The 14,782-nt window shown below is 36.6% G+C and overlaps 1 protein-coding gene across 6 annotated transcripts in view; it reads right to left on the bottom strand.

The window, feature by feature from the left end:
• Window positions 1-14,782, bottom strand: part of CDK17 (cyclin dependent kinase 17) — a 94,957-nt gene that overhangs the window by 41,071 nt on the left and 39,104 nt on the right. For 3 of the 6 annotated variants that reach the window (XM_074870795.1, XM_074870797.1, XM_074870798.1), the window contains 2 exons: window positions 10,321-10,359; window positions 105-269 (listed from right to left, as the gene is read on the bottom strand). In XM_074870795.1, the coding sequence (XP_074726896.1) occupies window positions 105-269; window positions 10,321-10,359 (204 nt within the window). The remainder of the gene's footprint in view (window positions 1-104; window positions 270-10,320; window positions 10,360-14,782) is intronic. The other 3 variants (XM_074870799.1, XM_074870801.1, XM_074870800.1) reach the window with 1 other exon arrangement.

Here is a 14,782-nt window from a genome sequence, read left to right on the forward strand (position 1 = left end):
ATTCCCAGAGATCTATTAAAGCATTAGAATAACTGTATCTCTTGCTAAGAATCAACACAGACATTATTCTTCATAGAAAAAATGAACTTAAAGTTGTAATTTACCTAATCTGCTCCCATTTCTGGGCATTGCCATGAAAGAGCCGAGGCTGCCCCCTATGACGCTATGTGGTCTCCGTAAAGGGGGCTTCTTGAAAGATCCTGTGTATTGGTGGAGAAATGAGTGCATGCTGTGAGACGTTGGAGGCCTGCCATTCTTCACAATAGGCTCTACAATTCACAAGGATCAAAATATTCATTCCCACAAGCAAGTAGGGGTGTCAGGAACAAGCCAGAAGAAAAAAAAAGAAAAAAGAAAAAAATAGTTACTAGACAGGAAATCACCACTCTGGTAAGATTCTCTTTCATACTAACAGTCAACCACCATACTACTGCCATTTGTCTATTAACAAATTATTACAAAACATGACATTAAGTATTACCCAAATTTCATTTTATTAAATTCTGTCACTCTGCTGCTGGATCAATAAATGACCTGAATATACAGTCTAAAAATGTGAATAAAACCAGAACATAGCTTTCAACATCAGTATAATTATTTTCTTCTGAGTTGATTATTTGCCTTATTGCACAATGTTTCGTCTTTACTATAATTTAAACAGACTGGCTGTTTCAACTCACATGATGAGCAAATTCAACTGCCTTTAGAAATATTCTCCCTCTCAAAATTTGTAAGGGTCACTAGTAGCAAGGCCTCACTACTGGAAGTCCTTACAAGGAAATGTAGCTGTCTATACCCACCAGAGCGGTCATGCCACAATTAAGATTATTAACTTAAAGGATATCAGAATAATTAAGCATTCAATGAGTTATTTTGGCTTTCTATTGGATTATGTCTCAAACAGTTCACTGTACTTAAGACTTAAAACCAGGATTGTAAGATTTTTTTAACAAATCATTATTATTGATAAACACTTTCTAAAAAATATGAAACATTAGAACTTTTAAAATCTTATATACAAATGTGCACAGAATTTGAATGTTCATGTTCTCTCAGCAACTTGACTCTGGACACATGGACTACCACTCCATGGTACTAGAAGCAGTCTAACTCTCAAAACACAGAGGACTTTTTACCCCAACAAAAAGCAGAATAGAGGTCAGCTTGTATTGATCGTCACAAAACTGGACTTATCATAACCACTGATGAAGTCATTCATACAAGAAATTAAAGAAGAAATACTCTCACTACAGAAAAAGTACCCGGAGGTCAGTCACCCGGCAGCTACATACAACCACTGTCCCTGTACTAGGAAAAAGACCAGAAGATATGCCCAAAGAACACTTCAGATTCAAGTAAGATTTTTCCGTCATTTGATTCTTATTACCATTACAATACAAGTGGTTTGGTTATTATCCAGAAGACAGAAAAGGCAGCAGCCATGCACTGAGTAATCACAGCGTGAGTACTACTGAATGGAGTGGCACCTCCCGAGGCATTTCTGGAGCCACTGCTCCCAGGGTGTAATGCAGCTTGGGATCTGCTCAGAGCTTTACTCACGTCTACTGGGACAGGGAGCAGTCTGGGATGCTATTTCATCATGACGACTTATAGTCTCACATGCAGAGACCCCAAAATCTTGCTTTCCCTTCCAAAATAAGATAAAAATAATATAGACAGAAGAACTTATTTTATGGAAAACAGAATTTCAATGGCGAAGGAAATAACAGCAATACCTAGTAACCTAAGGGAAGCAGGATCCTGAAGAGAAGCCCCTCCCACCCCACACATACAAAAACCTTTTGTATATATTATTATGATTGCTCTGAAGTAAAGATACAGACCAAAGACAGGCCAGTGACTTTAAAAAATAATTATGGAAGGAATTTTTGCATATAAACATGAATAATATGGTAAGAGAAAAAAAAAAAAAAAAAAAAAAATCACTTTAACCCAGCTGCTGCAGGAAAAAAACAAAAGCCAAAGAAAAAAGCTTCAGGCAGAAAACAGAATGTGAAAGGACACGTCAGCAATGTTACAAACCTGCCTGCATCTTTCAATCAGGATCCTTCATAAACACAGCTTCAAAGTGGGTGAACATGAGGAAAAATACACCATACGTCCATGTGTATGTTCATGAGGTACAGTGTCTTCACCTTCAACAGTCTGCACATCTCTGCCCCAAATCCTTATTTCTGTTTCTAATACATTGCATCATCCCTTTTGATTTAAGAGTGGTATTAACTTCCTTGTTGTGTGCCTTCAACAGCTGATTTATCCTAGAGCACTAGGCAGCAAATTCCTCATCAATTTTTGAATAGAATCTATTACTACTTCCACGTGACAGGAAACAGGTTCACATACAGCACAACTACTGCTTTTCCTTCTTATGTATTAAAATCTACTTTCTGCTTTCCAACTTTCTTACTAATCTTTGATTTGTATTTGATCTCGTTTCTAGACTAAAAACTTTACACACAGTGCTGAACAATGAATGGTAACATGTCCTGGTTTAGCCAGGATAGGGTTAAGTTTCCCCAGCAGTGGGGGGGAAGCTCTAGCCGGGTTATTCAGATACCCTTCAGACGCCAAAGCGGGACAAGGGGTTACCGCCCTTGTCCCGCGTGTACTGTGGGATTTGCTCTGTTCTCATTGCTGTATTGGTAGACATTTTGCTCTGTTCATTGTTATTACTGTTATGCTTATTGTTATTGTTGCTGTTTGTTGTGTTGCTGTTGCACTGTTGTATTAAACCTCTCCTTATCTCAGTCTCGGGGCTTTGTATTTCACTCCCTTTGTGGGGGAGGGGCAGCGGCTGCGTGGTCTCAGAGCCCAGCAGGGGCTAAACCACCACATAACACAAACTCCAAACACCCTATGAGTACATAGTTTGTTCTACTAAGACAGTCATCACTGGTTATAACTATGATGCTTGGTGGGTTTTAGTGGCTAGTTTGCATAATTTTAAATTCCTACTTCGTTTGTATTCCCTACATAAGCAATAAATAATATATATTAAGCATATAACTCTACTTCATTTTAATTGTTTCTAAACTAAATTTTTATGAAAAAAGAGAGACAACTAACTCAAGGAGATGTTTTTTCTGGGAAACAAAACTCTCCTCCCTTTGACGAAGCCCTGCTACACTAAGAAGAACAAAAGTTCCTCGTTTTTTTGTTTTAAAGCCCTAATAATAAACCTAGGAAGAAAGTTCTCAGATTTTTTTTTGTTAGTATGGAAATGTACTGCTAAAAATCACTCAAATATTTTTTAGCTCTGCCACTAGTGTCAATAGATTTACACTTTGGAGGGTCACCTAAGCCCTAAGCAAAGTGCTGAGACAGACTGATGCTTTGGTAACTGAAAATGCATCTCCCACAATTAAGTTTATTGTCTCACACACAAAGTAAACATTAGTCTTCTCACCCTAATGAGAAACTGAAGATGCCAGGATACATCTCAACAAAGGCCAGAGAAGCACACCAAAGGCAGCACAGGAAAGGGACAGGGCCATACAGCTGGAAGCAAAACTCTGCCCGTGAGTGTGACAGTACACGCCTCAGCCATCCTGGCCACCCATACCCACCTCTACATTCACAGTTGCTGAGGATCCAGTACCATCAACCACACTGGAGTGTATGCACACATGCAGACTATAGCTGCATTCACAGACCACAGAATTGATAATTTCCCTTTTATGTTATGGCTTTTGTCTACTCATGCTAAAATTAATCTATCTCCAGAACTGTATAGTGCATAAAAAAAGCCCAGAGTTTATGGATATACTAAGTAGAGATTGAGGTTTATGTTCATTACTAACATGACATTGTAATGAACAGAGATGATTGTTTAAAAAATTTGTTTTCCTCATGGCACTGGTAGATTTGCACATATTTTACAGTTTAGAACAAAATTCCTAAAATATCCTAACATATGAAAAGTTCAGCTCAAATATAAGGATAAACACAGATCACATTAATAAGCAAATAGTTAATTTATATAAAAATGAAAGACAAATGGTTGACATTGTAAGATTCAATGACACAGAAATGACTTCTGCTATCACAGGCATGTTACCTTTCTGCACTGTTCTAAGTACTGTTCTAAATTATGGAGCCCATTATAAAATTTAGCAACAGTAATTTAGGTCATGTAGTAGGACAGGCAGAACTACCAACAGACAATGAAATGAAGGTTACAAAAACTCTCAAATTACTAGTATACTTCTGACTAAGAGAAATATTAATAGCACTTGCTTACAAATGTTTTTTAAAATCCTAGTACACATTAATTTACAAAAAGGAGGGATCATATGGCATTTTATGATGGTATAACATGCAGACTTATGGTCTGGAAAAGTATTTTTGTTATATACAGTTAAGTTTGCATTATCATAGAAGCTTTTAAAGAAATATTCGCATGAATTCTGCATTGTCTGCTGCCTCCTCCCTGCAAATGTGACAGTAACAGCTAAGAGCTGTAACAAATATTGAAAATGATCAAGCAAGCTCTGCTGTAAATTAATTTACAAGACTGTTTATTATTATTTTTGTGCATTTATGAGATACAAGATTTAAAGAAAGTGCTTTTGAAAAAAGTATTTAAACTCCCTCTGTCCAAAGATCCCTAAATACTTCTTCCAAAGTTACAATTCCATTTAAATTCGCTTAAGAATTCATTTTTTTTCAGGATTATTAGTATGTTGAATCACTACATTTAAAGGGTAATGCTGAAATTTTTAAGGTGTGAATTTAGTGCAACTGCTTGGTCTCAAATAAAATAAGTCAAAACTGTAAAAGTTAAATGCCTTTACTACATACATCTATAAACTGCTTCTTATAATTTTATCTCTGTCATTATAGGTTTGGTATATCTTTAAAAAAAAAATGTTTCCCTATATAAAACTCACAAACATTCCTTACTTTAGTGTCACTTTGCTTGGTAAATATAACTCAGTAACCACTCAAAGGCTTAGCTGACACAATGGAGGTGTTTCCAGTAGCACAGTAGGTATTTTCATGGTGCTACTGGTTTAATATTCAGCCACAGCCAAAATGAATGACAGAAAGGGGAGTAGAAAACCACCAGGAAATCACTATACAAGTGTATGAATATACTTCATTTTTAGTATCACGCACAGTTCTGGTCTTCCTCTCTCAAATAGATTACAACTGCGGAAGTATGATACCCACAGACTTGTAGGATGGCTGAAGGGGGCACCTACGAATCAGCTACATCCACCACCTCCTCCAGCACAAGAGTGAGGTTCACTGAAAAAGCCAGCTGTGGCAGGTTGCATATGGCACACGGAAGTGGTTCTTCATACCATGCAGTCTGTGGAAACTCCTCACCACAGGATGTTACAACTATCAGAAGCTTACAAGACCCAAGGGGAGACTGAACAAGAAATGTGCTCAGGGTTACTAACTGCACAGAGACTTGCCTAGTTCAGGATGTCTCTGAACTAGAAACTGGTATGGTACTCTGGGGAAAAGGTGTTATATTTTGGGCTCTAATCTTAGACTTGCCCTCAAATGTCATCCTCAGAGACTGGAGAACAGACAGGCAGTACTCCAAAGCCATCCTTACGGCGCAAGACTTCAGCACCTGGGCAGCTCACTCATGTTGGCTCCTGCTGGCACAACCACGCCAGTAAGGGCCTTATTAATTATTTATCTCTAGCTCTCTTTCCTCACCATGCTCTACAATATGTAATTCCAAACTGATAATACTTACAAATATGGAAAGCAAGCTGAGAGACTTCTCAGTGATTCTTTTTTAATTGTATTTGATCAGTTGTTAATGTACTATCTTCTTATTTTGGCTACAAAAATCACTTCATCTTTGACCCATCTTCCAATGAGCATCATTTCAATTCTTACATTTCTTATGCGGCCTACTAAGCTTTCATGCAAATCTGGTCTTTAAATGTGAAAAAAGTTAACTCAAACATTCTGAACAAGAATAATTTATAAATATTATACTGGTGTACAGGATGAACACACTGTTTTCTTTTCAAAACCCCTGAACGCTTCTTGAAATATGAATGTGTCCTGCCTTTTTTTAAAAAAAAATTTTATATATACACACACTTTTTTTTTAACGCAACATTCACGTTATCTTGCTTAAGTGTGCATCTTCAGCAAGGTTTGAAATTGGGCAATGCATGGTGACTGTGCACTGTTGTATTACTTGATTTTCAAGTTTGGCGAATGCTGAGGTTTATTTCACTTGGATCATTTTCTTGTATTTCTTGCATCCTATCACTCAAACTTCCGTTATTATTGGCACAATGCAAAATAACTACAACAGCATTCTTCAAAGAAAATACTGTTTAAAATACAACCAGCCTGGCTTACTAATGTTGTAAAAGTTGCTAGACCATGTTGCTGATCTGTTGTTTTAGAATACACACATATATTTTAAGGAAATACAGTACTCAGTAAGGTAGCACTGCTTTGCTAATTTTGAAATAATGCCAACACCAATGCTACCAAACATACAAGAAAAGAAAATAACTCAAATGAGCCATTGAAATCTTTCAACTGTGAAGTGACAGAAATTTATGCCTGAATGTAAGTGGAACTCATTTTTTTATTTCATAATTATGAGAAATGCCAGAGTCAAGTAGAACAACAGTGTATATAACCAAGAAGCTTGTCCAAGGAATTAAAACCAACAATTTATGAGGTTATAAAGATGTCTCCTCTTTTTCCTTAAACTGCAATTTAAATTAACCACAAACCCTGACCTGAAATTACTCCCAAGTTAAGCAATTTTTCAATAAATCCCCAATGTTTCTTTTCCTTGTCCATCTATCTTAACAAAGAGCCACACTACCACTTTCTTTCCTGTGCTGGATTTACTTAACTGGATTTACTTTAATCTGAGCTCCAGAGCGCCTGCAGAATTGCCTGGCATTTCTATGCAAGGCCTCAGCAACTGACATACTGTCACACGTCAGTCAGCTGGTGGATTAAAGAAAGTGTTTTCATTACGCATGTAAATGCATTTTAAAACACATTTTATGAATATATAATACCAAGGATTCAACTACCTCTTTTTCTTTTTTTATGTCCCATGAATATCTCTGTTATATGACAAAAAGACTAAACTGGCTTTCAGATTTCACTGCCTAAATTTTGGAATGGTATTTGCTTCAGCTAGCTTTAATAAAAAAATCAAAATCGCCTGTCATACATGGTGACATCTTCCCTTAAATCAAACATCTCTGATAGAGCTGAGTAAGTCTGCAAGTAAATGTATTATAATTCAGTAACCACTATCCATTCTGGACATGGAAATGATACAAATACATAAATATATATTTTAATTTCATACAAGTAAAGTAAACAAGAGTTTTCCTAATCAAAATAAGACAGGTATTGGAGACATAGCCTGTATGATCTCTGATTTGGGTATATAATGGGAATTGAACCCAGGCATGCTCCATATTCTAAGTAAGGATGAACTTTTGTGTGACAGCAAGCCTGCCACAATTCACTGCTGTTACCAAAGAAGTGGCTCCAGGTCCAACCCCAGCAAAAAAGAAGTGTAATTTTGATTTAGGTTTTTGAACTAGATCATCACAGGGCATGGAGAGTGCAGATGCTGACAGAAGGGTATAAGCAGCACATCACTGATCACTTTTAGCTGCAGCTTGACTTTGGACCGGCTCAACTATAACAAAAATCTTACTAAATGCCCTGAGAATCAGCTACTGGTTTTTATAGGACAGGACTCTATGCAGCTTTTTTTCTACCCACCTTGACCTTACCCTTGCTCCAGAAAACTTCAAGATTGGTTGTTTGTTTTTTTTTCTTTTCCATTTTGATAGAGAATGGGGAAGTGTCAAAACTCTACATATGTGAAACTAAATATTCATTCTCTAAACAGCCTTGCATTCATGAAGCTTGCAGTGCATCATGATAACCTTTGAAAATTATTTATATCGACATATTTATAGCTCAAATGCTACTGTCATATAGCTTAATCATATTTTGGCATCATCTATGCATTCATTTAACTAATCTGAATGTATGCTCTGTTAATGATTACTCAATTTTTACATGTCTATTGGAAATAAAGACTCATTTTTGGACTTGCATTACAAAATATTTTGAGCAAACTGCTTTCCTAGAGAAGCTGTTGTCAATAAGCCCTTTATTTTTTCAGAAATTGTAGAATGTAAACAGGTGAATTTCTGGCATTTTAGAGATGGTATGTTGCACTGTACAACATTTAATTAGACTGCTGTAAAGCTGTCAGACCCACTCAGTAAAATTGATTCCAGGTGATGGCTCCCGCAGAAGAAATATTTAACTCAAAGCAGCTATACGCTTGTTATATCTGTACTCTCACGGAGTTGTATGAGGAACACTGTATAAATTACTGTATATTTATACATTATTTTACAGGGTTGTTTCCTTGGACTCTGTTATGTGACACCCAGGAACTCATAAGGTCACTCTAAAAATAGAGCAACCACTCAACAGCACTTAAAACTGTATTTATTCATTGAATAATAAGATGAAACATTCAAACTACTGACTATTACAATATTAAAAACTTAGCAGAACCTCAAAATTAATCCACTTCAGTACAGTAGTCATGTCCAGAGCAAACATTCTTCATTTGGAAGACACAGGGCAAAAAATATTGGTAGCACATTTGAAGAAATATGCTGATGGAAACCTAAAGAAACACAATATTCAAGTTTCTCCCAGAAATTAAGTACCTTGATGATTAAAATGGCACCGTAAGGTCCTGTAAATTTTTTTTTTTAAAGTTTGGGCCAAAAAGGATAGAAATTTTTCCAAGGAGTCTGTTTAAGCCACAAAACCAAGAGATAATACAGAAGGCAAAAAAATGAGATTAAGGTATCTAAAAAACACTACAAAAAGCCTTTCAAAGTTGAGTTCACATACAGTGAGGTTTTGCCTTTAGTCTAGGTACCAAAACAAAGAAGATCACAATCAAATGAAATATATTCAAAGCCTAAAGGCTTCCTTTGAGATTTATGTATTTCATGCTGTTTAAAATATAATTCTCAAGATAGTACTTTTGGTCATCAGAACATGTATGGGAACATAAGCATGGTAGTCCCGTACCGCCAATCATATATGCATGACATGCCACCAGTTACTAATCTTCCCTTTAAAACGCCTAACTCCGGAAGGCATCACACTACAACAAACCCTTCAGAACAGTGTTCCAGCTACAATTTAAATCAGTGGGAGTCAGCATGGTAGCCAATATACAAGAATCCCTGGCCTGCATCCTTGCATCCCCACGCATTACCCTGTAGCTCCCACCACAAGTATCTGTGAAGCCACACTGCCACAAATCAGGAAACAGAGGATCTGTCTTCTTTTTGCCCTACTTTCAGAAATAACTGCGTTGGATAGTTAGGTGTATTTTATTTTTCTGTGCTTAACAAGTGCATCCGAATGCCATTTGAGAACAAATCTCTACATATCCATCAGCGAGCCTACACTAGCAGAAATCCAGTGTATTTACAGAGTCCACTTCTGCAACTAAGCATCCTGTTCTCCTGCCAAACCTGCGTTCTGCTTGTGAAGGAAAACACTTATGAGTGGACAAGCCCCCCACCGAGACTACGGGTCTCTGCAGCATGCTTTCAGGCACTGAATTTTCATGCTCATTTCAATTTATAAGCACTTCCACACATGAATAGACACTCCAGGTTTTGTGGGAAGAATCAAATTAAAACAGAAGGGAAGAAGGAACACTATGTTGTGCAGTGTAGGTGGGATGGAGAAACCATACTGAACGGTAGTAACAAAAACTGATGTATGCCACAGCACAGAAGGGTACATACGGACTATAATAAAACATTGTCAGTACAGTGTAAGGGACAGTACAAGGTTTAATATTTAGCTGTGACAAATGCCAGTTATTTGCAGTAATCTGTGGCTCTAGAATGAGCTCTAGCACTTCTGGGGATTTCTTCCCCACCCTCACCCCCTGGTATTTTTATATTGATACTTTCCTCCAGTATCAATGGAGAAATTCTATTGATTTATTACCAGTGTTTCTGTGCTCATATTTTCAATTCAAGAACACTGTCTTGAAAATATGTCACAACACACTGTTTTCCTTCCATACTCAAGGAATCACACATAGCAGATGGAATGGGAGTTTCTCAGTTGTACTGAAAATGATATGAAATGACTACAACCACAAAGACATTTGGATGTTCTGAGACAGTATTGCAGTGTGTCAATTTTTATAAACATTCATTCCTCTTACCAGAGTATTAACTAGTCATTAAGGCCTTAAACCTAAAAAACACTTACGCACTTTACTGTAGCTGATCCTTCCATTATTACTCACACCTGTAAAATTACAAAAAAATTATGCAAGTGTTTGTGAGACCGGATCCTATGATCACATCACTGAGCTTTAGCTCAAACAGACCAAATGGAGATAAGTATCAGAAATTCATGAAGCCATTTCTACCAGAACCTCACTTTTTTTGATTTAATATGGATGTGTGCATATATCTCTCTATAAAAACTAGCAATATAGAATGGCTTTCCAAGTTATTTATATATTAATGCAAGGGCTGTGGATGTATTTTTGAACGTATCTTGTAACTATTCTTAAAAGCATGCTTGGAGTTTATGATAATGCATTTTATATTATTAGACAATACGGCCACATTTTTCACTTTTATTAGAGAGCATATTCATATGTATTTAAAGTATTTGCATAATTTTTACAGTTAATTGGGTTTTAAATATGCATGACTTGGATGTTACTTCTAGCCAAATTTCATTAGTATGTCATTGGCAAGGAAAAACTTCAGGAGCAAATTTAGTTGTCAACTGCTATAAATTACCATTTAGTACTTTTAATATTAATATGAATACATATATTAAGGTAGACCCTAGAATTAAAAAAGCAAGTCAGCACATTGTTAGTGTGCTTGAATCAAGACAGAACGAAAAATAAGCAACAAATCCAACTAAATGGTTTTATATGTTAAAACATTAGAGACATGAAAAACTTCTGTACTTAGATAAAAGAATAGCTCAAAGTACACTTCATACAGTCCACAGTTCATAAGGCTTCAGGTGTGCATTAGGCATTTCACTGGTCCCTCTATTTTTGTGGTTTATGCATCTGATTTGGCGATGCTTCCTCACCCAGAAACCAATTATGATGAATATAATTTGAAAGGCAGATTTAATTATATATTGGTTTCTGGTCACTAAATAATTTGATGGTATTCCAAAAAAAAAACCAACAACCAAAACTGTTGACTATTCCACATTCAGTGCAATACCTCTGTGCTACTGCATCAAACAATATGGATTGATCCCTGCTAATCCCATTTTGCTGCTGATGGATGAGTGCTGCATATTGAGATTGTACTGATATCAGGCAATGAAGGAGGCTGTGTATGAAATGAGATTGCATACAAAAGGTTAGCTGATTCAGTGGTATCAATGCACTGCGAAGAAATCAGGAGTTATCTATTTTTATGTCTGTGAACTCTAAATGGGACAATTTGTTCTGCATTAAGAGTACTGTTCTTTAAAGGTAAATCTTCAAACAACCCACTCAAAGCTGGAGCTAGTGACAAGGTGGGTCTCTGGATTGGAGAAGCAGTTACTTGAAATCACAGGCAATTGTTCTGGAAGAGGAAACATTTGGCAGGGCGCTGAACAAGACAGGTTATTGCAAAAGGGCAACTATGAGGAAAGGTCCCTGGTACTATGTGCATGTGATCTACATCTGGAATCGCAATCCTAAATTGGAACTTTGTAATAAATTTTACAGGACAGGTATGTGAAAATCAGACAGAGATGAGCATGGTCAGCACAGATGTGGTTTTCTATGGACATAGCCTCTACAATCTCTACAGTCCAATAACACAGCCGTTTTCCAGGAAGGAAAAAAGCTAGTATGTACAAAATTATATCCTTCAGTGAACACAGCCATCAGAATGAATGACAGGAGACAAGACAGGTGATCTCCTACAAAGAAAAAAAATAAAACAAAACAAAATTGGACAACAACAATGGAAGAAAATTCTGCTTGTAAAGGCCTTCAGTGTTCAGGGTCTATCCTTGCCTTCTGGCGAGAGAAGAAGAGTTGCAATGCCCTTCTACTCTCATTTCTCAAGTTCATGATGTAATAAGGGTTGAAAATAAACCAAATATGAAGAACCACTTTCTGAAGACTGTATCCCTGACTTTGATTATCTGTAGATCAAGATATTGGCTTGCCTTTGATTTACTAGACTGTGCTTTTTAAGCTCCTTTAAGAACAGATCCAAAGCCTGCAAACTGGGCGCATCTGTATTTCTCTGTTCCACAGGGTAAAGGAGCTGTTTATTCTTAAAAGCAAAACTAGGGAGATGGTTACTCCTGCCCTCTGAGATCATCACCATCACAGCAAAAGATGCACTTTCAAGATCTTAATGCAGCTATCACTTAATAAACTATTCTTCAAGGGACTACATCCTCTCATGTGTCCCAGCTGGACATTTACAGTTAGTACAGGCTTCTTAGCACTCCAATTTTATAAGATGCCAAGGCAAACCTTTCTCATTTAAGCACTCCTCTGTAAGTAATTTCTTAAAATAATGTCCACTGAAGGATTCTTCTACCAGGCTATGTTCTCTACCAAACTTGTCTTTCACCAAAAGAGAGAACTTGTTTCCTGACTGTTTTTTCCAGCAGTTGTTGTTGCTCAAACCCTGATTCCTATATCTGTCTGAAAACTATGCCTTTCAAAATATCTTGATCTGTGGGAAAGTTAGATATTCCTTTAGAAAAGCAGGACTAGCTGGTGTAGCAAGCAACCCAACTTTCTAAGAAAAATAGGGTTGGAAAGGAAAACTAAAGTAAAAGAGAAATCCACAAAGAAGTATCCTGCTCATCTCTGAAAGATCAAAGACAGGACAGATTCCAATATCTGAATTCTAGAAGTATCAGAAAAAGGAAGCAAATATTAATAAAACTTTAAGTGACATAAAATGATGAGTTAAAGATTACATGTAGCAAAAGTACAGTTTGTAGTTATTATTCTTCCTCTGAAAGAGGATCAACACCACCTCAGTGTATCCAAAGATACTTTACTAAGGCATTAACAACATTCTGCAGTTCTAAGCATAGCATATATTGTATCACACAATATTAGCATATAAGCTTCCATTTGGCCAATGAAATGTGGAAAGCAAAATAAAAGGAGCACTAAAAGCTAAATAATTAGTCATTAGAAACATGTTCTTGAATTGTATTTCTATCACTTTAAATATCTACTGAGAAGTTAAGTTTGTCAAAGTTTGGCAACAAGCACGCAAAAGACATCTGAGTATTGCTGTCTGAGATAATTCTCAGATAAATATTACAAACTGCAAATAGATTCATACATGGTTTAAGACGGCATGAGCTCATGCTTCTGTAAACAAGTTATTGTGTGCTCTGTCCCTTCAGCTGGCACCCAGAATATGGTCCAGTTTAAAGTAAAATCTTTTTATTCTTTCTGGATCCAGTTTTCAACTGAATCAATCCACTACGTTCACTGATGCTGGGGACAATTTTTCATGTTCATTTCCCAGCACGAAAGTAGTATTCTTAGCACTTCTTTGCTTAATGAAATAAATCTGTCAGAAGTATATACAGCTCTGAACAAAATAAGCATCAGTAACAAAGGCTAATACAAGTGAAACCATGTGGGACAACTGCTCAGTCTCTCAAAGTACTTGGTAGCTATCAGTGCAAAAATACTACAATTACTGTTTTAGAGTAGACCTGTTGTTATCAAATAAACATCATTTTCCAACCTACTGGGCCTTGCCCATGATGAAGACAGGACAATAGCAACGAATATACTAGGAATTAAGGGTAAAAATGGAAAACATTAATAACTTTGTTTTGCCAAATGTAAATTCGGCTTTCAAAAGCTTGGTATGCAACAGATCTTGAGTGGGGTTTTAAAAGTCTGCAGGGCAAATTCCATTGCCTCTACTTCTGCTCAGATTTCCCAGCCCTGACAGTTTTCAGTGGGAAAATTCAGAATCATTATTAGTGTGAAGTGGGGGCAAAAAAAAAAAAATTCAGATCACTTGATACTTGAGAAAGTATTAGATGTCAGCAGAGCAAGAAATAACACTCATCAGCATAGAAGATGGAACATAACTTCAATGCTGCAGCCCAGGAAACAGAACAAAGCCACAAAATCTCTTCCAGTCATTACTACTGCAGATTGCATTCAAAAGCAGTATCATCATTAATGTGGACTTTACAGCAGCCAGTACATTTATGGGATCAGCCAAAGACTTGTGTAAGAATACACAGGCAAGCTGGTTATCCTGAATGTTTCTAATTGCCTTCATATTGCTGAAGAGAAGTATTATTCAGAGACATGAAGAGGTGACAGAATTCTCAGACTAGTGCACGGCATCACCAATGATAAGGTATACAGTTTTATTTATAATACTTAAGCAATTAATATCCATCATATTACCGAATAATGAGTTTGAGATAAAACTGAATTTGAAGCCATATGAAGTTGATGTGACACCCACTAATGAAAGAGCATCTACGATTCTTGCTGCACACCACATGAAATTATCAATTTAGGTAGCTTTTGATAAATAGCTGCATAACACTTCAATATCAAAGCAACCCAAACCAATATGCAACAACATATCAACCTGTTAAAAGAACCATGGTAGTCAAATCTAACATAAATCCAAAAAAAAAGGTTAGTGAGAAACCATGCAATTGTGAAAACTGAAATAAA

This window comes from Strix uralensis, chromosome 5 (genome assembly GCF_047716275.1).
Source record: "Strix uralensis isolate ZFMK-TIS-50842 chromosome 5, bStrUra1, whole genome shotgun sequence".
In the NCBI taxonomy this organism is placed as follows: Eukaryota; Metazoa; Chordata; class Aves; order Strigiformes; family Strigidae; genus Strix; species Strix uralensis.